This window comes from Schistocerca gregaria, chromosome 6, assembly GCF_023897955.1.
Source record: "Schistocerca gregaria isolate iqSchGreg1 chromosome 6, iqSchGreg1.2, whole genome shotgun sequence".
NCBI classification, from domain to species: Eukaryota; Metazoa; Arthropoda; class Insecta; order Orthoptera; family Acrididae; genus Schistocerca; species Schistocerca gregaria.
The window spans coordinates 541314289-541337178 of record NC_064925.1 but is presented as its reverse complement, the minus strand read 5'-3'; the positions used below and the strand labels follow the sequence as shown (position 1 = coordinate 541337178).

Here is a 22890-nt window from a genome sequence, read left to right as displayed (position 1 = left end):
TTCATCATCAGGACCAAAGAAGCTAGACAGCTGGTTTGCGTGTGGACCCTGGATGACCAGGAGAAAGACTGAGAGCACTATAAAGCCAAGCACTGGGCAATGAGATAAAGCCCGGGAGACCTGGTACGGATTTTTACACACATGTGGAAAGTGGGACTATCAGATGAAATACTAAACCACTACTTTGGGCTGTCTCATATGCCTTGCTGCTTGTCAAATGTCACATATGAAGTCAAGGATTATGACCCTCCATTAAGAAGACAGAAGTGAGTTTATCCCTGTCCTTTTGAAGCTGTACTTCAGTCTAGAGGCACAGATTGATGATGAGTGAGTGGTTCAAGGAAACTGATGACCCACTCAACAATTAGAAAGCTTCAGTGGTAGGTTTACCTTTGATGTTCATCACAGGTAATGGAATGTAACAACATGACCAGAATGCAAGTATCTGCTAGCATCACCATACAAAGGACTGTTGACAATATCGAGATCTGAATGCAGCATCAGTTCCTTTGAAAACTTTTGAAACACTAGGTCACTTCTGGGAGAGGGAGCAATGCAGCAAGCTGTGGTACTTAGAGTGTGGTATAGTGGTTAGCATTCTGGCTGGGCACGCTGCAGGCTGCCTGTGCAAACCCAACCACAAGAAGTTATTTGTTATTTAGTATTTATCTTCTCTGGAAAGTTCTTGAACTATCGTACATTTGTAATATTTCTGTAATCTGGAATATTTGATGTTAGCATAAATAACAGCATTCTGGAATACTCGATTTTTGTATGAATAGATGCAATTTTTGTTCAGGAGTTCAGTTCTCTTCTGGATGTATGTCGGTGTTTGTAATCAACTTGCTCTCAGTGCTAAGTTTTGTTTTTCATTAACAGTCCTGCTTTTGGTTCTGGAGCTGGTTTTAATGCTACAATATACAGACTAGCACTAACAAACCTGTCCATCACTGGCTAAATGCAGACTGGTATTCTTACCACAGGTAGTTTGCTGTAGTACCTGGTAAACCCCTGCACCAATGTTGCTGGTTTCCAAGCATGGAAGATGGAAGTATGGGGTGCTGTAACCATCATCACAGCTATGATGTACCATTTCTCAGGGAGACAATACCCAAAATTATGTGGACTTTAACTTTTGTTTGATGTGCTACTCTGCAGTTGAATATGATTGCATGTAGGTTCAATCAACTCACACAAGGAAGAGTGATACTACAGTAAATAATACTTGCAGGATTATCACTGGCTATCTTAAACTAACCTTAATCGAAAAACTTTACCTCTGAGCGTGAACTGATCCTCTAAACATCAGAAGAGGAGTACGTACTTATTTTGAACTTATGCGGAGCCTAAGAATCAGTAAGGATCATTTGTAACTGCAGATGGGAACTTCAGTCAAGGAGGAGCATTATGAAGAACACACAAGGGCTTGCACGATCACCAGAGGATATTCTTATGAACCAATGGAAAACAACTTAGGGTAAACCAAAGCTGCAAACAGCAATATGTTAGAAAAAATCAACACTGCCACATGCGTGTGTAAGAAGAGATTATCTGTGAATTTCGTAATTGAATGCCTGCAAAGAAATAAATATACAACTCATGGTTTACATCTAAACAAACAAGAAAAGATTCGCATTTGTAATAGGCTTGCTTCTTTCATAGACAACTGAAAAACCAAGTACCGGTACAGGAAAAAAGGATACGCAGATGGACAATCAGATAGAAAGTGCCAGTCTAGAAGTGAAATTGCCACCCACAAAAAAACAGTTATGATCCATTTAATAAAAAAAAATATAAAATAATAAATAAAATAAAATAAAATAATAAAAAAACAATGAAAGTCATAACGACCTACTTACTGGGTCAAATTTTAAGCCATCAAACGCAGCAACAAGGCAGTCGTTAATGGACAGATTGGTGAAAAAGGACAGAAAAAAGTGAAAATTGGAAACATTTCGACAGAACGTGGCAGAAACCCACAAAGGGTGAACCAGCAAGCCACACAGCAAACACCATGAATACCATCCTTGGTAAACATGAGGAGTTTTTACCACTAAGTACACTAGCTCAAATAGTGAGGTGAGTGGTCAAGCAAGAAATGATTCCCTCCCTGTCCCTAATTTTAAATTACTCCATCAAAATGTTCAGTCACTCCCCAATAAACTAAATGAAATAGAAATAGTAGTAAATGATCTAAATGATATTTCTGTACCATGCTTTACAGAACACTGGTTCAAACAAGGTACGTTAGAGCAAACATACCTTCTTCAGTTCAAACTTTAGTAGGAAAATATCGAGTCATGGGCGTACTTGTATATATGTTAAAGAAAATACTGAATTCAATGTAACTAAATACCATAAACTGTCCTGTGAAAAAGATATAGAACTCTCTATTGCTGAACTACCAGGGCAAAATACAGTTATTATTGGTGTATACGGGTCACCAGATGGAGACAAAAAAGTGTTTTACAATCACATGGAGGAACTCTTGGAAGAAATTCACTCTCCCAAGAAAAATATAATTATATGTGGTGACTTTAATATTGATTTCTCAAAATCCAATAAATTCAGAGATGACATAAATTTATTACAGTCATTCAACATCAGTCAAACGGTAACTGAATCAACTCAAGAAACACCTACCTCTGCATCTATTATTGCTCAGATCTTGAAAAATATGTGCAAATATGCCTATAACACAAATTGTAAACATGAGTTTTAGCAATCACTATACTCAAGTTCTTGCAATAAATGTTTCATGACACCAAATTCCCAGTCAAATACAACATATTGTAAGGAATTTCAGTATAAAAAGTGTGGAATATTTTTGTTCTCTCCTAGAAGGTGAAATATGGAAAGATGTAGATGACTGTAATGAGACCAAGGAGAAATATGATAAGTTTATGGCTACATTCAAACATTTTTTGAAATGACTTTCCCAAGAAAACAAATATGTTGAATCCTACTCAAAAACAAACAAGTGGATTACAAAAGGGATAAGGGTTTCATATCAAAATAAAAGGAGATTGTATGAGTACTCCAAGCATAATACCAATCCTGACTTTATTGCATATTTCAAAAGATACAAAAGAATACCAGCACAAGTTATTTCAAAAGTAAAAAAAAATAGAAAATTACAAAATATTGTGTGATTCCAAGAATAAAACTAAAGCAACCTGGCAAATTATATGGAAAGAAATGGGTACCAGGCCAGTTAATTGCAGTAATATAGAGCTGATTATGAGTAAAGATAAACTAACTGACCCCAAGCATGTTTCTAAAATATGGCACAGCAGTTAATAAACACACCATGACAAACAGCCAACCAGTCACACAGATCAAAACATTCTTTCAAACACATTATCCCTGTACCCAGCAACACCTGAGGAACTGTCAAGAATCCTAAACAAATTACCTAATAAAGGTACTAGATGTTATTATCAAAGCTAGTGCAGCAGTTATCGTAGAACCACTAATAGACATAGTAAATTCATGTTTTGAAAGTGGTGTATTTCCAAATAATCTATAAACTGCAAAAGTAACACCTTTGCATAAGAAGGGTGCAAAAAGTGATATTGCTAATTACAGACCAATTTCAGTTTTGTCAGGCTCCAGCAAAATTATGGAAAAAATGTTCCTTAGAAGATTAACAGTTTTCTTAAATAAAGAGAGGCTGATAGGTGACTCCCAACATGGGTTCAGAGCTGGAAAATCAACTCAGTCAGCAAGTTTTGCCTTCTTAAATGAATTATTAAAAGCAGTGGATGATAAACAACATGTATCTGGGACATTTCTGGATCTAAGTAAAGCCTTTGATGTAACTGATCATGAAATTCTCTTGTGTAAATTAAGTAATTATGGAATTAGTGGCCAGTCTGAAAAGCAGTAGTACCTCACTATTCATCAGCAGATTACAGAAATAAAACACAAAGATAGTGAAACACAAAAAATTTCTAGTTTTTTACAGTGATGAGCAGAAAAATCAAGTATGAAGTCCCACAAGGGTCAGTTCTAGGACCTGTCCTATTTCTGCTGTATGTAAATGACATGGCTAGTAAAATACATGATGGAACCACTGTACTGTTTGCAGGTGATACTAATATTCTAATTAAATCACAGAATGAGTAAAATCTGCAGGAGGCTGCAGTATCAGTTATGTATACCTTAGCACCAAGACCAATTGGCTCATAATAAATTCTGAAAAAAACTGTGGCAGTTAACTTTCATACCACACAAAACCTCCATCTTGCAAACCCTGTTTTCACTATCAAAGGAAAAAATGTGTTGAAGATCAATCATACAAAATTTCTAGGTGTACATGTTTAGGTAGATCTGAAGTGGGAGGTATCGGTACACCTAAACAATTTAAATAAGAGACTGAATTTACTAGCATATGCTGTTAGGATCCTCACTCAAAATACAAGCGGCTCATCAGTGCTGACAATGTATCATTTCAGTGTACAGTCACTACTTGTGTGTGGAATAATTTTTAGGGGGAATTCCACTTGTCCATGACAGTGGAGGAAGCGCAGCCAGCAGCTGCCAAGTGCACAGGATGCAACAGGCTGCAAATAGTGGCTCATGTCAGCAAAAATTACATCTACATCTACTTATACATGGTTACTCTGCAACTCACACTTAAGTGTGTGGCAGAGGGTTCATCGAACCATTCTCATATTACTTCTCTACCATTCCACTCTCAAAAAGTATGTGGGAAAAAGGAACACCTAAATCTTTCCATTCAAGCTCTGGTTTATATTATTTTATTATAATGATCATTTCTCCCTACTTAGGTGGGTGTCAACAAAATATTTTCGCATTCAGAAGAAAAAGTTGGTGATTGAAATTTCGTAAGAATATCTCACTGCAAAGAAAACCGCCTTTGTTTCAGTGACTGCCACACCAACTCACGTATCATATCAGTGACACTCTCGCCCCTATTGCACGAACACGAAATGAACTGCCCTTCTTTGTACTTTTTCGATGTCCTCCGTCAAGCCTACCTAGTAAGGATCCCATACTGCACAGCAATATTCCAGCAGAGGATGGCCAAGTGTAATGTAGGCTGTGTCTTTAGTGGGTTGTCACATCTTCTAAGTGTTATGCCAACAAAGCGCAGTCTTTGTTTCACCTTCCCCACAATATTATCTGTGTGCTCTTTCCAATTTAAGTTTCTCGTAATTGTAATTCTTAGGTATTCAGTCGAATTGACAGCCATTAGATTTGTGCAATTTATTGTATAGCTAGAATTCATTGAATTTCTTTTGGTGTGGCCTGAGCTCCCAGTTGGTGCATATCGACAGCACAGAAAGATAAGTATATAGCTTCTTTTCTGTGTTTACTTCGTAGATTCTTACTTAAATTGCATGTGAGATTCGTATAGGAGGTTTAATTTCAAGTTTCAGTTACTGTAATCGTAAATTCAGGCAGATTGTAGCACAGTCATTAGGCATTTGTACAGGTTAGTTCATAGATTCTTTGCATGTTTCCCTTGTGTTATCTAGGCACGGATTTATGTTTTAGTAACTGTTGTTCAACATTGATTAGAATGGACAGGAGCTGTGATTGCTGTGTTCGGATGAGGGCTGAGTTGGCATCCCTTTGCCCACAGCTGCAGGTGGTGCTGACTTCGGTCACGCAGATTGAAACTGTTGCCAATGGGCACCACAGTGGGGAGCCGGACTTGGGTATCACGGGAATGTCAACCTCGTCCCGTCTGTCCCCAGATCGGTGGTTGCCCCAGTTGCTGACCGCAGTGGGGCTGAGCCCTCACCTATGATTGATTGGGAGGTCGTTCCAAGGCATGGCAGCCAGCGAAAGATCAGAAAGCCTCCCCGGTGCGTCTGACAAACAGGTTTCAGGTACTGTCTCTGGCTGAGCCAGATGCAGATGCCTGCCCTGTTACAGAGGATGATTCTCAGCCTTCAAGGTCCAGGCAATTGCAGAGGGTGGGCTTATTGGTAGTTGGGAACCCCAATGTTTGGCATGTAATGGGGCCCCTTAGGGATATGGCGGCTAGGGAGGGGAAGAAACCCAGTGTGCACTCTGTGTGCATTCCGGGTGGAGTCATACCTGATGTCGAAAGGGTTCTTCCAGATGCCATGAAGAGTGCAGGGTGCAGCCAGCTGCAGGTGGTGAAACATGTCAGCACTAATGACGTGTGTTGCTTTGGATATGAGGAAATTCTCTCTGGATTCCAGAGACTATCTGATTTGGTGAAGGCTGCCAGTCTTGCTTACGAGATGAAACCAGAGCTCACCATCTGCAGCATCACTGACATAATCAATTGCGGATCTTAGGTGCATAGCCGGGTGGAGGGTCTGAATCAGAGGCTCAGACAGTTTTGCAACTGTGTTGGCTGCAGATTCCTTGACTTGCGCCATAGGGTGGTGGGGTTTCGGGTTCCACTGAATAGGTCAGGAGTTCACTACACTCAGCTGGTAGCTACACAGGCAGCGGAGGCTGTGTGGTGTGGACTGGGTGGTTTTTTTTTTAGGTTAGAAGGCCTCAGGAAAGTATGAGGTGGGCTGCGATCTCAAAGGGTGCATGACAAATACAGGACGTGCTTGGATCAAGGAACAGTCGGAATTGTAGTTGTAGATTGTTGTAGTTGTGCTGGGAAAGTCCCTGTGCTTCAAGCACTAATAGAAAGCACAGAAGCTGAAATCGTTTTAGGTACAGAAATCTCACTAAAGCCCGAAATAAGTTCTGCAGAAATTTTTCCAAAGTCTCAGATGGTGTTCAGGAAAGATAGATTAGGCAGAATTGGTGGTGGAGTGTTTGTGTCTGTGTTTATCTTGTAGTGAAGTCAAAGTAGATACTCCATGCGAATTGGTATTATACTTAACAGCTGAACTAAGTTAATAATTGGCTCCTTCTACCAACCCCCAGACTCCAATGATATAGTTGCTGAACAGTTCAGAGAAAATTTGAGTCTTGTAACAAATAAATACCCCACTCATACTGTTATAGTTGGTGGGGACTTCAACCTTCCCTCGATATGTTGGCAAAAATACTTGTTCAAAACCAGTGGTAGGCAGCAAACATCTTCCAAGATTGGCCTAAATGCTTTTTCCGAAAATTATTTCGAGCAGTTAGTCCACGAACCCACGCGAATTGTAAATGATTACAAAAACACACTTGACCTCTTCGCCACAAACAATCCAGAGCTAATAGAGAGCATCATGACTGATACAGGGATTAGTGGTCACAATGTCATTGTAGCTAGGCTCAAATCCACCAGAAACAAATGCAAAATAATTTTATTTAAAAAAGCGGATAAAGTGTCACTAGAAGCCTTCTAAGAGACAATCTCCATTCCTTCCAAACTGACTGTGCATATGTAGACAAGATGTGGCTCAAATTCAAAGATAAAGTAGCAACAGCAATTGAGAGATTCATACCTCATAAATTGGTAAGAGATGGAACAGATCACCCATGGTACACAAAACAGGTCCGAACGCTGGTGCAGAGGCAACGGAAAAAGTGTGCGAAGTTGAGAAGAACACGAAATCCCAAAGATTGTCTAAAATTCACAGACACGCGAAATTTGGCACGGACTTCAATGCGAGATGCCTTTAATAAGTTCCACAATGAAACATTGTCTCGACATTTTGTAGAAAATCTGAAGAAATTCTGGTTGTATGTAAAGAACATAAGCGGCAAGATGCAGTCAATACGTTCGCTGCGCAGTGTTGTTGGTACTGTTACCAACGACTGTGCCGCTAAAGCAGAGTTACTGAACGCAGTTTTATGAAATTCCTTCACCAGGGAAGATGAATAGAATATCCCAGAATTTGAAACACGAACAGCTGCTAGCATGAGTTTCTTAGAAGTAGATACCTTAGCTGCTAGCATGAGTTTCTTAGAAGTAGATACCTTAGGGGTTGCGAAGCAACTCAAATCACTTGATACAGGCAAGTCTTCAGGTCCAGATTGTATACCGATTAGATTCCTTTCAGATTACGCTGATACAATAGCTCCCTACTTAGCAATCATAAAGAACTGCTCGCTCACTGATAGATCTGTACCTACAGATTGGAAAATTGCGCAGGTCGCACCACTGTTTAAGAAGGGTAGTAGGAGTAATCCATCGAACTACAGACCTATATCATTGACATCGGTTTGCAGTAGGGTTTTGGAGCATATACTGTATTCAAACATTATGAATCACCTCAAAGAGAACGATCTATTGAAACGTAATCAGCATTGTTTCAGAAAACATCGTTCTTGTGCAACGCAGCTAGCTCTTTATTTGCACGAAGTAATGGCCGCTATCGACAGGGGATCTCAAGTTGCTTTTGTATTTCTAGATTTCTGGAAAGCTTTTGACACCGTTTCTCTCAAGCGACTTCTAATCAAGCTGTGGGCCTATGGGGTATCATCTCAGTTGTGCAACTGGATTCGTGATTTCCTGTCAGGAAGGTCGCAGTTTGTAGTAATAGACGGCAAATCATTGAGTAAAATTGAAATGATATCAGGTGTTCTCCAAGGAAGCGTCCTTGGACCTCTACTGTTCCTGATCTATATAAATGACCTGGGTGACAATCTGAGCAGTTCTCTTAGACTGTTTGCAGATGATGCTGTAATTTACCGTCTAGTAAGGTCATCCGAAGACCAGTACCAGTTGCAAAGCGATTTAGAAAAGATTGCTGTATGGTGTGTCAGGTGGCATGATCTGATGCTCAGATACCACACATTTTGCTCATCCTGTGATTGCCTACTACACTGTTGGCCACCACTAGATTTGAGGCCTATTCTACCATGTGACTTGCTGAGTTATTCAATGGACAGTGGAAACAGGAGCTAAAACTTCCTCATAGATTAAAACTGTGTGCCGTACCGAGACTTGAACTTGGTACCTTTGCCTTTTGTGGGCAAGTGCTCTACCATCTGAGCTACCGAAGCATGACTCTTGCCCTATCCTCACAGCTTTACTTCTGCCAGTATCTTGTCTCCTACTAGTCTCAGAGGTCCTGAGTACGAATGTCAGTTCAGCACACAGTTTTAATCTGCCAGGAAGTTTCATATCAGAGCACACTCCATTGCAGAGTTAAAATTTCATTTTGGAAACAGGAGCTCTTTGGCCCAATACTGCAGCTATTTCTTATTCAGTTGATCATTGGGGTACAAAAACAATTCAACACCTTAAAGGAAAACACCTGAATATTAGAGCCAATAAGGGGCTGAGGCATGAAAGGGCAAAATAACATTCCTTCTTCTAAATACACTACCGATTTGAAAAAGAATGAAATGATGGTACAAGCTAAGAAAAGACTGATCATACCTGCTTTGTAAGAGTTAATTTTGATTTAATCAGTTCCAGCATGTCATCATCCATTGTTCTTTCCTGAAATGGATTTTAGATTAATTTCAATATGAAGATCTGCCGAGTAATAAATGATTTCACGTGAAGAATGTCTTACCTCTTCTATGACTTTCAAGTCTTCCTCTGCTTGTTGCTCTAATGTTTCCTTGCCCCATACAACCTACAAAAATATTTGCACATCTCAGTCAAAATATGTAACTGATTCTGTGATTGTTGCATATCCCTTTGTTGCCTCTGTTATGTTATTTCGCCTTATTTTTTCTAGGATTAATGGAATTTGCCTTGAAGATTTATAATATGGATACACACATTTCGTTCATAAGGAAATTCACCTAGCTTATTGATGCAGTAATGTCACATTGCTGTTATATAATGTTTGACACAGATGCCATTATGGAAGGACAGAAGAATTTTTATATGAATAAAAGAATCTCTCACAGCAGACAGCATTTAATTCCTGGTATCTAAATAAGCAGTGAAACTATATAATTCAGCAGGTAGGTACAATGCAAGATATAAGTTCAATTTCAGGTTGTGGTAGTCCATGACTTATAGCAATAACAAAGTTGTTCAGAAGGTATGTTGCACGTCAAAGGCAACCTTCACTTGTCTCAGATCTTAAGAGTTAGTGTACAGCACAGACCTCTCAAGTATTGTTAACATGTCACAATTAATTGATGATGACTTTAGGTACAGAATTCATCTGATTCAAGTTTTTGTGATATGAGTATTTCTGCTTACCTTACCAGTGTGCATGGCATTGGATCTAGGAAAATGAAGGGCAGTGAAGCATAATGTTTCGTTTCAGCAGTTACACTGTTATTAAATTGATGTAGATTTCTGCAATGAGTAATTTAATAAAAATAAGCAAAACACACTCATTTTGTGATTGACTGACATTAAATGAAGTTGTAATTAAAGTAAGGTATATAAAATAAAACAGTAGTTATTACTTTTATACAAAAATCTTTCATTATAAATCTCTTGCAAACTCTACAACAAATCAAATGATTTAAAAATGTTATATTATGAGATAACAAATCACACACCACATAATTCCATGAAAGCTGCAAGTTTTATTTTATTTATTATTCCAGTAACAGTTTCAATCACACATCCTTATCAAGTGGCAAAGATAATCTAACAAACTTGGGTGTCATACTGGATCAGTCATTAATGTACAACAATCACTACAAGGAACCCATCATAAAGTTATTGTAAGAAATCAAATACTGAGGAATTTAGCTAACTGCAAACAAGGAGCTGGAACAAAGGTGCTGAGAACCATAGCCCAGACATTGTGATTCTCCATCTAAGAATATACTTGCCCAGTGTAGTCCAGATCTGTACACGCCAACAAGATTAACTAAAGCTTAAATCAAATATGGCAACTAACAACCAATTGCATGAAATGCGTGCCACTCGATAATCTATACAAACTTCCAAAGAGCCAGACATGAGCACACTTAGAAGCTTAAGCATACCTTCAATGAATGATGCTCCTTATTTTGAGCTTCCTGTGAACATGTAGGACTTAAATCAATCTTGGAAGAGATTCTTGAATAAACAACTTAAGGAGCCTCCAAATGACTATCTCTCACTACACAAGATATGTAGCACTTGAGATGGAATGTTTGGGAAAGAGTGAAATGCACCAGAATGGAAATAGCACAAGTGAATGTACACCTGATCAAGAGGGGCCTTACGAATGAATATGACAACAGATATGATTGTGTGCAAATATCAGAATATGGAGCATCTCATGACTTGTCCTGACTGTGATAGTTAATGTACCCTCACTGAATTATGGCAGGTAAGCAAAGAAGCAAGGTACATACGGTAGCCCAATTTTGGGCTGAAAAACTTTGATCACCGTTCACAAAAAAGTAATATTAACAGTAAACTCAGACTTTCTGAACATTTTCAGTTGGATGTTGATAAGATTTTGAAGTTCTGCAAAGGTTGACAAGTTGCTTTGTTGAGAAATGTAAAATTGTGCACTTCACAGTCTACAAAGGAGACTGCTTACAAAACATTTGTGAAACCCTCCTAGAATATTTCTCAAGTGTGTGGGACCCGTACCAAATAGCACTAACAGCAACAATGGGTATTGAACATATACAACCAAAAGGGCAGCACAATAGTCATATATTTCTCTGACTCATAGAATAGCATCAAGAAGATGTTTAAAAACTGATCTGGCAAATGGCTGAAGGTAGACACAAATCATCCCATGAAAGTTACTTAGAAAGTTTCAAGAAGTAAGTTTGTGATGGATCTAGGTACGTACTACAAACCCCCTCTATACATATCACAAGAAACAAGAAACATCACTGAGACAATTTCAGCCCTCATTGACCAGTACCTCCAACCAACTGCCCATAATCTAGCCTCCCATTACAAAGATGCCAACTGCTTCCATCATCAACTCTCCACCATTCTCACCCCTTCACCTCTTGGATTCTTACTCACCACGGTTGACGCCACCTCCCTATACACCAACATCCCTCAAGCCCATGTTCTTACCGCTACTGAACATACCCTTTCCCAGTGTCCTTCAGACTCCAAACCCACTATCTCATTCTGCATACATCTTACCAAATTTATCCTAACTCACAACAACTTCTCCTTTGAAGAGAAAGTATACAGACAAATCCATTGCACAGCCATGGGCACCTGCATGGCACCCTCCTATCTCAAACCATTTATGGGCCAACTAAAGGAGACCTACCTAGCCTCCCAAAATGTGAAACATCTAGACTGGTCCAGGTACATTAATGATATCTTTATCATCTGGACTTAGGATCAACACACCTCATCTTCATACCTTCGCATCTTCAAAACTTCTTTCCCATCTGCTTCACATGATCCTCCTCAACCCAGTGCGCCATCTTCCTAGATGTTTACCTCCTCCTCTCCATTGCTTGACACAGGAAATAAAGTCTTTCTCACTACCAAATGTTTTACCACGTAGGTGAATCTTCAGACAATGAAAGAGGTAAAAATCAAACAGAGCCAAATCTGGACTGTAGGGAGGATGAGGAACAGTTTTCCAACCCATTTTCCTGATTTTCTCCTGCATCATAGGGGCTGTATGGGGTTTGTCATTGTCATGGTGTAGTCTGATGAGCTGACCCTGAAGCTGTGGTCTGTGGATCTTGATGGCACATCACAGCTTGTCCAATGACAAACAGGAATGGCCCCAGTTAGTTGTGGAGCCAGGTTCAAAAAATTCAATGAAAATGACACCACACTGATCCCAGAAGAAGGAGGCTATGACCTTTCGGCCAGCTGTTCGTGAAAGTCTTGGTTTCTTCTTCTGAGGGGAACACGGATGATGCCACTCCATGGACTAGGTTTTGCTCTAAGGTTCGGACAAAAAAAAAAAAGTTTCATCCCGGGTAATGTCGCTGTCAAAACACTGTTTCCACTCTTCAGTAAAGGCCTTCATGAGAACCTTGCACACATTCTTCTTTATCGTTTTCATTTCTCTTGTCAATAATCTAGGCACTCAATGTGTACAGATTTTTCTGTACCCTAGTGACTGTGCCAGTGATACCACACTACCCAATGACAAACAAGTCATTTCAGCAAGCTGTCATGTCGTCACACATCCATCACATCTGTCAATGTGACAGAGTCATTGCCAGTCGTAAAGAGGAACTCCATCACCGACTGTTGTTGCAACCTGACATCTACTTCACTGTCCATTATGGATCACCTGTAAATAAAAAAAAATACTTTTATATACCGACTTATCGCTAAATGTTCCAAGCATGTTCACAAAAAATTTCATTCTCCTCCTGCAAAAAATAGAAAAAAATAGGGACGACTGTTCAAAACTTTTTGAACACTGTTTGTAGTACACTGGTTTTAGGCTCACATAACAGAATGCATGCTTGAAACTGTTATAAGCAGTTTCTCACATTTTCTACTGTTTTTGTTGCTGTGAGACAGGAGGCTACATTTTGTGCAGTGTTTGTAAGTATTATGAGTTCTCCATATTTAAGTACTACGTAATATGTTAACACTATTTGCAATACATTGTTAATTCTTCAGGTACAGTGATTTATGGTGATCAAAATTCAGAACATTATTAAAACTAATTGTTGGCACTAACTTATACCTTGAAATGGATGGTCTTCTAAAATGGAACACCAAGTGTTTGCAAATGAACTGTGTTTCTTAAATGTCTTAACAGTTCTACAGTACTGTAGAACACACACAATATTGATCTTTTCATTTACTATTATGTTGTCATGTCAACAAGTGATGAAAGAACCAGTTAAGATGCTCATACCACATTTTAATTTAATTTCACTTACTGGTTATTGGTATGTAGAAGATTAATAATGCAGCACACAAAGAATAGTATTGACAAGATTTTCTCAGTTGTAATATTTTTAAATTTGAATAGAATACTTGTTTTGTGGTGCATGACTGTGTTGTACCTCAGAACAGTTTTCCAAATTTGGAAAAGCCTTACATTTTGCAGTTGTTTTTGTAATTGCAGGAAAAGACGGTACCGGTAGCACATATAAAATGAATGCTTCCATTTCAACCTAAAATAAGTAAACATATTAAACGTTTATTACCAAACTGACAAGAGGCAAAGCCTGAAAAATGTTCTGAGGTACAATACTCTTCCCTACAGGTTATATTGTACTCAAAAGCATTTAAACAATCATTCTTCCCATGCCATGGGACACAGTGGACTGAAGAGTATTCTTATAAATGTAGATACAGATGAAGGAATGAAAATAATTTCAAAATGGGAGAACATAACATGTATGTCCCTCAAGGAAATGTACTCAGTCTCCTTATGTTCTTCACCTACATAAATGGCTTTCAAGGACTTTCATGAAGTGTTCATGGCAGATAAAAATTTTCCATCATTTTTTGGGCATGCATTAGACACATTAACATTTTATTCTCAATATTTCTGGTGTGTGTGTCGAAGCATGGCAATGTATACAGTCAAATGTTAGAAACATGTTCTTCAAAGCTACAGGCTACTGTGGAGTAAAATGCACGTGTATCTCACTTATCTTATTCATCAAAAATCGAAATGCCACAAGTGTCAAGTGCAAACACACTCAGAGTAGTGCAAACCACAGTATTTATGAATTACATGGTTAATAATTAAAACTAATGACAGATGTTAGAATAGAGGGTAATGAAAATTCAGAACAAAATTCATTTGAGGGGGCAGATATAGACTGAAGCACCAAAGAAACTGATATCAGCGCTCATATTCAAGTACAGAGATATGTAAACAGGCATAATATGGCGCTGCGGTTGGCAACACCTATATAAGACAACAAGTGTCTGGCACAGTTATTAGATTGGTTACTGCTGCTGCAGTGGCAGGTTATCAAGATTTATGTGAGTTTGAATATGGCGTTATAGTCAGCGCACAAGCAATGGGACACAGCATCTCTGAGGTAGCAATGAAGTGGGGATTTTTCCGTATGACCATTTTACAAGTGTACCATGAGTATCAGAAATCTGGTAAAACATCAAATCTCCCACATTGCTGTGGCCGGAAAAAGATCCCGCAAGAACGGGACTAATGACGACTGAAGAGAATCATTCAGTGTGACATAAGTGCAACCCTTTCGCAAATTGCTGCAGATTTCAGTGCTGGGTCATCAACAAGTGTCAGCATGTGAACCATTCAACGAAACATCGACGATATGCACTTTCAGAGCTGAAGCCCCAGTCGTGTACCTTTGATGACTGCATGACACAAAGCTTTACTCCTCACCGAGGACCATCAACGCTGACATTTTACTGTTGATGACTGGAAACATATTCCCTGGCTGGAAGAGTCTAGTTTAAAATTGTATAGAGTGGATGGACATGAACGGGTATGGAGACAACCTCATGAATCCATGGACCCTGCATGTCATCAAGGGACAGTCCAGCCTGGTGGAAGCTCTGCAATGGTGTGGTGCATTTGCAGTTGGAGTGCTATGGGACCCCTGATACGTCTAGATACGACTGAGAGATGACAAGTACGTAAGCATCATGTCTGATCACCTGCCTCCATTCATGTCCATTGTGCATTCCGACGGACTTGGGCAATTCCAGCGGGACAACGCGATACCCCACACGTCCAGGATTGCTACAGAGTGGCTCCCGGAACATTCGTCTGAGTATAAACATTTCCGCTGGCAACAAACTCCCCAGACATGAACATTATTGAGCATGTCTGGGATGCCTTGCAACGTGCTGTTCAGAAGAGATTTCCACTCCTCGTACTCTTACAGCTTTATGGACAGCCCTGCAGGATTCACGGTGTCAGTTCCCTCCAGCACTACTTCAGACATTAGTCGAGTCCATGCCACGTCGTGTTGCGGCACTTGTGTATGCTCGCGGGGGCCCTACACGATATTAAGCAGGTGGACCATTTTCTTTAGCTCTTCAATGTATAATAAAAGGTATAAATGGATTCTAAAAATTTTAGCCGTCATCTTGTATGAGAAGGTTTTCTCCCAGATGCATATCCACGGCTTCTTTATCACTGAATTCCTGTACAATGATGCCGTGGTCAGTATCACTACTTTTTCGTAATCCAAGGAATGGCTAGTGGCATAACTACGTGCGGAAAAAATAAGGATGGCTTAAACTGAAAGAAAAAAAAGTGAGTAAAGTCGATCAGTGGAGTGAAATCTTTCACTGTATTGAAATAGTCCTAATCAAAGATGTTTTTGAAAATCCTTAAGAAGTAAATTAAACGTGTGCGAATCATTTACCTCCTCCACTCAGGTCAGAGATCGGCCTTCAGACTCGAACATGAATTAGATGTATAAATAGAACGAATGGGCCTAGATGTGAACAAATGTTGTGGCCAAAGCCACGGCGAAAGATGAGTGCCCTATAAAACAGAGCGAAAAAAGAAAATCAAATCACATTTCAATTTAGTCCTTATGAGGGCTGTAGAGGCTAATCAAGGAACATCTCTTTCTTTCGAAAGAGTTGACAAGATCCATATATTGTTTGTCCACACCATGCTATAGTTGCAGGATTTAAAAATTTGTTCCATGAGTGTTTCATTGGTACACGGGAACACTAAAGGCACTAAACACAACGATCTCTACTGATTTAGTGCTAGGAAGTCGAAAGCACAAGTAAATATGAAAACACTGTACTGAGACTGAAGTCACGATATGAACTGGGACACAGACTATAGAGTTGATGCACTTTATTTAATTCTACGTCGGCAGAAACAATTTCAAATCGCATTTCATTCCATTTACGACTTCTATGATTTAAACGGTTAATCAACCTCATGACAAAAAGGCTTAATGCACTTAATGCATGTATAACGCGTCACAGATTCTTATTAAAAGCATTAAATAAATGTGTGACTAGGGCCTCCCGTCGGGCAGACCGTTCGCCTGGTGCAGGTCTTTCGAGTTGACGCCACTGCGGCGACCTGCGCCTCAATGGGGATGAAATGATGATGATTAGGACAACACAACACCCAGTCACTGAGCGGACAAAATCTCAAAATCTCCGACCCAGCCGGTAATCGAACCCGGGCCCTTAGAATTGACAGTCCATCACGCTGACCACATTTTTTTTTTTTTTTAATTGGACAGCTGGAAAAGTGTGCCCCGATCGGGACTCGAACCCGGGATCTCCTGCTTACATGGCAGAAGCTATATCCATCTTTTTTTTTTTAGATGGATCAGGTAGGGGCTGGCGGAGGCAAGGTGGGCAGGGGTCGCGACCCGAGGCCTGTCCACGATGTCTCCTCCCTCCCATCCTGGGGATATGATGTGGTACAAAGGATACAGTTGGTGTATTATTGTGTTTTTTTATTTATTCATTTATTTACTTTTAATTTTTTAATCTTTTATTTTTATTTTTTTTTCTTTAACAGTAAGGAACTGAAAATTAGTAAGTGCACTCGTTGCGTCGAGTTGGGGATGCACGTAACTAAAACCATGCTAATAGTTGTAGAAAAAGGCATAAAGAAAGAGAGCAAAGTGCGGGGCGAAGGAAACCATGAAACAAAACTGAAGGGTGGAATCCATACCACCATTAACCAGTGCTACATTTTGCACCGGATGGGAGAACTAAAACTGCGAAGACCTTTTCGCACCGGGGACAAAAAGAGGAAATGGGACAAATACTGCTACAGAGTGTGGGGGTTCACAACGAAACTCTCCATCTGCTGTATCATCCAGGTATCACTTGTCGTAATGATGAAAGTAGACCCCACGTTGTACCGTGTAGTGTTCTATTATCGTATTGTAATTTTAGCTTCTCTTACCCGTGATGTTCCAGCTTCGTGGAGGCTTGTGGAACGCACTCCACAAAAAAATTGGAAAAATATTGTCGATACTTTGGGTTACAGAAGATCTTGCAATGTCGTTCCTGCAAATAGTTCAAAAAGTCTAACGTGTCCTTAGTGCCATCTTGAAACAAATAATGCACTGCATGTCCACGAAGCCACGTCATTGCATTAGTTTTAGTGCGTGGGTAATATGTTTCATCCGGGAATAAGATAGTCTTGGGGTCGATATGATTCGGCGTTACCCGAAGGAGGTATGCTGACATTTGCCTCACTAAGTGCCACACTGCTGTAGACTCGCCACAGCTAAGACGGTGTTCGTCGTTGTCTTGAACGCCACAGCTCGTGCACGTGGGTGAGTCTACCATGTGGATCGCATGTAGCCTTGATCTGGTCACCTGCTTACCGTTGACAGTGATATACCACTTCGCCGTGACGTCAGTGTCCAGTGTTACGTAGTGCATTGTCCTCCACACTACTCGTCAGTTGACGTTCGGGTGCTTCCTCTCCACGACGTTATCGTGTCATCCACATTGCAGGATCCTATAAACTGTCGTTGCCGTCGCTAGTTGAGTTGCTGGTAAGGCAAGTCGAATGTAACTGAGTTCGAGGTAAAAGACACCGATGTAGAAGAGCGAAGAGGGGACGTGGTGTATCGGCACAGGCGGGAACAGGGAGGGCGGTGCTAGTTCTTCTATTAACAAACTGATCAGACTCTCCGGACGGCGGTGCCATAGTTTGACTAATGTGCTCACAAATAGGGCGACCGCTCTGTCATAAACGTGATAAAGGCCAAGCCCTCCCCGATCAGGGGGAAGGGTGAGAGTCTCATATCTGATCTTGAAAAGCATTCCAGAACTCACGAAGGACCCAAAAGTCGCAAGTATACGGCGAGCTAACATCACCGGTATAGGTAATATCTGGGCGATGTGCGGAATGCGTGACGCTAAATGTGTGTTGACATACTGGGTCCGTTGGACGATGTCCAGGGCTCGTAGGCGGTTGTTGGCAATTTCAGTCCGAACATTTCGTAAAAGCCGTCGAAAGTTGTAAGCAGTGGTCCGTTGTGTATCGTCTGTAAAATCAATGCCGAGACATTTCAAATTATCACTGAGCTGTAAGGGCATGACACTGTTCTCAGACAATCCGACCTCGACCCCGATGTTCATCGCCACCGATTTTGCGACGTTGATACGACTACCAGTGGCCATGCCATATTTCGCTATACAAGTTAGTGCGCTAGCGTTGCGGATGACAATCACCAGGTCGTCAGCGTATGCTTTACATCGGAAAGTGTGGCCTCGTAACGTCATACCCGTTAGTCGTTGGCGCAGGCCGCAGAGGAGAGGTTCCATGGCCACAGCGCAAAGTGGACTGAGGGCAGCCTTGGCGTATCGATCGAGAAATGGTGAGGGGCTGCGAAGGTCGGCCGTTGACAATCACCTTGGACGTCGCGCCACGGAGTAGTCGCATGACGACAGTGACGAATGACTGTGGGTACCGCATATGTTGGAGGACCTCTTCCAAATAGTTGTAGTCCATTCGGTCGAAAGCTTGACTAAAATCGATGGCCGCCAGTGCACCCTTCAGACGACATGCCCTCGCCAGTGATATCAAGTCACGATATTCGCTGAGTGCCGTTTGAATATTATTGTCGCCTCCTAATGACGTCTGATTGGGTGAGATAACATTGCGTAGGGTCTGGCGTATCCGCGCCCCAACAGCCGAGAAAAGATCTTAAAGTCGCAGTTCAATAGCGTCAATGGGCGGTAGTCCTGCAGTCGTGAGCCACCGGACGGTTTGTGAATAGGAATAATCATCCCTTCCACAAGGGCCGCAGGGAGCGGCACGTCCGGGGATAGTAGTTTGCGACAGATGTCCGTCCATCGGGAGGCTAATAAATATTGAAAAGTCCGGTAACATTCCAAGGGGAGGCCATCAGGACCCGGAAACTTGATGACAGCTCCTTTTCTAATGGCGTTGATCACTTCTCTTCCTCCTAAATTTTCTTCCATCAAGGTCGCTTCTATTGCCGGGGCGACGGTGCCATAAATCGTCTGAGAGACGTCCTTCAGTGCTGTCGGATCAGGGGTCTGAGCGGAATAGAGCTGGGAATAATGATTGTAGAACGCTGTGTTTATGTCTTGTTTCGTGGTGAGGCGATGACCGTCCTCCGTATCGATGAAGCGTATCAGCACTTGTTGGCGCGGTTACGTTCACGAAGGACGTGGAACATTGACGGGTGTTCGCTCGGTATCCGATCCTGCGTCCTCGAGCGGATGACTACCCCCTCTAGGTGGCGTCGCATATGAGCGAGGATCTGAGCCTTAGCACGGTGGACCGCCGTTTGTCGTTCCGGAGACGGCGCCATAGCATCGCAGTCGCGCAGGACCCACAAGTAAAAGTCGAGTGTATGTCTTCGCCAAGTAGCGTGGTCGCGACCGTAGGTTATCAGCGTTCGCCTCAGTGCCGGTTTGGCGCAGTCCAACCACCAGTGGATCGTTGTGGGATATGCACGGAGGCGATTTTCACACGAATGCCACGTATCCTCAACGGCTTGGCGGCAATCCGGGTACGACAGGTGAGCGATGTTTAATTTCCACGGGCTGCGGCTTCTCCACACTTGTTGCCGCCGCAGGGTGATGGCACAAATGTAAGCTGAGTGGTCCGAGAATGCTGCAGGCCACAGTTCCGCATCCTGTGTTCCAGCGGCGAGAGAGCGTGAGACATAAATCCGATCGATACGACTGGAAGAGTGACTCGTGAAGTGCGTGAATCCCGGTCGGTGGCCGTGACGATGTTCCCAAGTGTCCACCATCTGCAGGTCTCGTATTAGCGTCTCGAGTTCCGGGCACGGATTATGTCGTGGGAGTTGGTCTCTGGGCGCCAGTATCCAATTGTAGTCACCTCCAAACAACAGATGGTCGTGGGGGCCTTGGAAGAGCGGGGCGACGTCTTCCGCAAAGAATCGTGAACGTTCGCGACGTTTGTGCGTCCCGGAAGGTGCGTAGATTTTGATAAGGCGGACACCCAGTACTGTGAGTGCCATTCCTCTTGCCCCAGGCAGAAACAGGATATCGTCCACCACTATCCCTTCCCGAAGAAGTACAGCGACACCGCTTCCTGTTGGGGAAGCTGGAGAGACGCAAGCATCGTAACCGTACATGCCTGGGAAGTCGTCGACGTACACTTCCTGGAGAAGGGCTATGTCGATGGAAGCAGAGTTCAACATATCCTGAAGCAAGGATAACTTAAGGCGCGTCCGTATAGTGTTGATGTTTATAGTCGCAATGCGATAAGTTTGAGGTCTATCCACAACATCCGTGTTGGCCATCAGTACCCCTGTAAGGCTGTCTCGTCACTCTAACTGATGGCGGGAAAGGGTCAACACTGGTGGGGTAAATTTCCCCCCGTGTCGTACGGCACGATGGGCAAGGAGGGTGCCTCACAGTCGTCCGCCCAGTCGCCATAAAATACCATCGGCTGTTGGTGGCTGTTAGTGGCTGCTGCGGCACTCGGCGCTGACTCCATCGGCTCTTCTGGCTGGGAATCGGCAGCGGCTGTCTGCATGTGATCCTGCTGGTCTGTGGGGTCGGAGGGGCTGAAGCCGTCACCACGGCGATCTGTTGAGTTTGAAGTTACAGCGGCCTCTGTACCGCCGGTACCGTCGTCGAAATTTCCACAGTCCATGTCAGACGATCGCTGCAAACACTCGTCCCATGGAGCACGCCGCCGTCTCTTGTGTTTTCGCGGGGAACGCTGTTTACGGACGTGTGCTTCAGTATCTGAATGTGGGTGGATTTCTTCAGCTGCTCCGGTGTCTGGAAGAAAAGCCGCTGTCGGCACAACCCGTGGGCCAATGTCCATCCTGGCATCCACGCCTTGTTCCTAGGTCGGTCGGTGATTATCTTCAGGTGGGGGTGCCGTTGTAGAGGCCGGATCCTGTACTGCAGAAGCCATTATGATCTCGCCATCGGGGGCGGCTATCGGACTAATGTCGTCAGCATCGGTAAAGGTTGCTGCCCGTGTAACTTCGGCGTAATTGAGAGGAAGGGTCGTCACCTGTCGGGATTTGAGTAAGCCGTCGTCGGAGACAATCCGAACGGACGTGCCCTACTTGGCCACAACCACAGCAAGTACATAATGATCGCCCTACATCCGCCGATGACAAGATATGACGGAACATGTTTGGTCAGTTCAATTTTAATCTGTCGTACCCCGTTAAGAACGGGGTACGTTGTAAAGGTGGTCCATTTTTCGGCCATATGGCTGATCACTCTGCCGTAGGGCTGGAAAGCCGCGGTGACTACGTCCGGTGGTACTTCAAAAGGGAGTTCGAAGACGCGTATCGTACGTAAGCCAAGCCCCGCGTGATCGATAGGGACCGCCCCAATATGGCCATCAGAATGTTTGAATTTAAGATCGTTCGCATGTGCGCTCACGATTATGTTGCACACCTCGTCACTTAATAGCTTGACGAACACAACACTGCTCGTGATAGATGGATACAAATTATGTCTCGCGGGTCAATTTTAACGTCGTCGCGTAGGAAACGTTCCACTTCAAAAGCTCGCGGTCGTGAATGATCGGGTAGAAAACTGATGTTGATGGTGGTTTATCTGTATGAATGTGCCCTGGTGCATCGGTAGTGATGGACTGTAAACTAGCGACAACGCAGTAGTAAACAAGTACGGGCACTCGCGACCGCGCGGACGGGACGTAAACAAGACGTCCTCGCCGCAGCGCTGCGGAAAGCAGACTGACCACTCAGCTACCGGGGACGGACATTAAAAGCATTAATTGTTGTAGTACATTAATGGAAAACATACATTATTCTTTTTAAGACGCCATGGTGACGCACTTGACTCGTAGAGCATTATCTGCACAATCGAATGTGGAAGTGCACGTTGCACAGAAACTTCGAAGAAGAATGTATAGTATCTAATATCAAGATTTTTCCTGCAATTACGAGATTTATGAAACTCTAACCCCTCCGACAGAAGATGCTTTAGACAAAGTTTGGTACCGGTAAACAGTCTAGATGACTGGTCTTGCAAAATCAAATTAGTGGAACATCTACAATAACTGCCGTGTCAAATATCTCCGTATTCATACTTATACATTGCGGTATATGCTTGGGGGATATTTATGTTATACGTCCGCAGAAGGGTACAGTCATTTTCACGGCTGTACAGTGGGTGTCACAGAACGGCATAACTCAGATATCCGTTGATGGCTTACCTTCTGAGCCTGTCGT

At 42.4% G+C, this 22890-nt stretch overlaps 1 protein-coding gene across 3 annotated transcripts in view; it reads right to left on the bottom strand.

The window, feature by feature from the left end:
* Positions 1–22890, bottom strand: part of LOC126278376 (uncharacterized) — a 355754-nt gene that overhangs the window by 30794 nt on the left and 302070 nt on the right. For all 3 annotated transcript variants that reach the window (XM_049978453.1, XM_049978452.1, XM_049978451.1), the window contains 2 exons: positions 9426–9488; positions 9287–9349 (listed from right to left, as the gene is read on the bottom strand). In XM_049978453.1, the coding sequence (XP_049834410.1) occupies positions 9287–9349; positions 9426–9488 (126 nt within the window). The remainder of the gene's footprint in view (positions 1–9286; positions 9350–9425; positions 9489–22890) is intronic.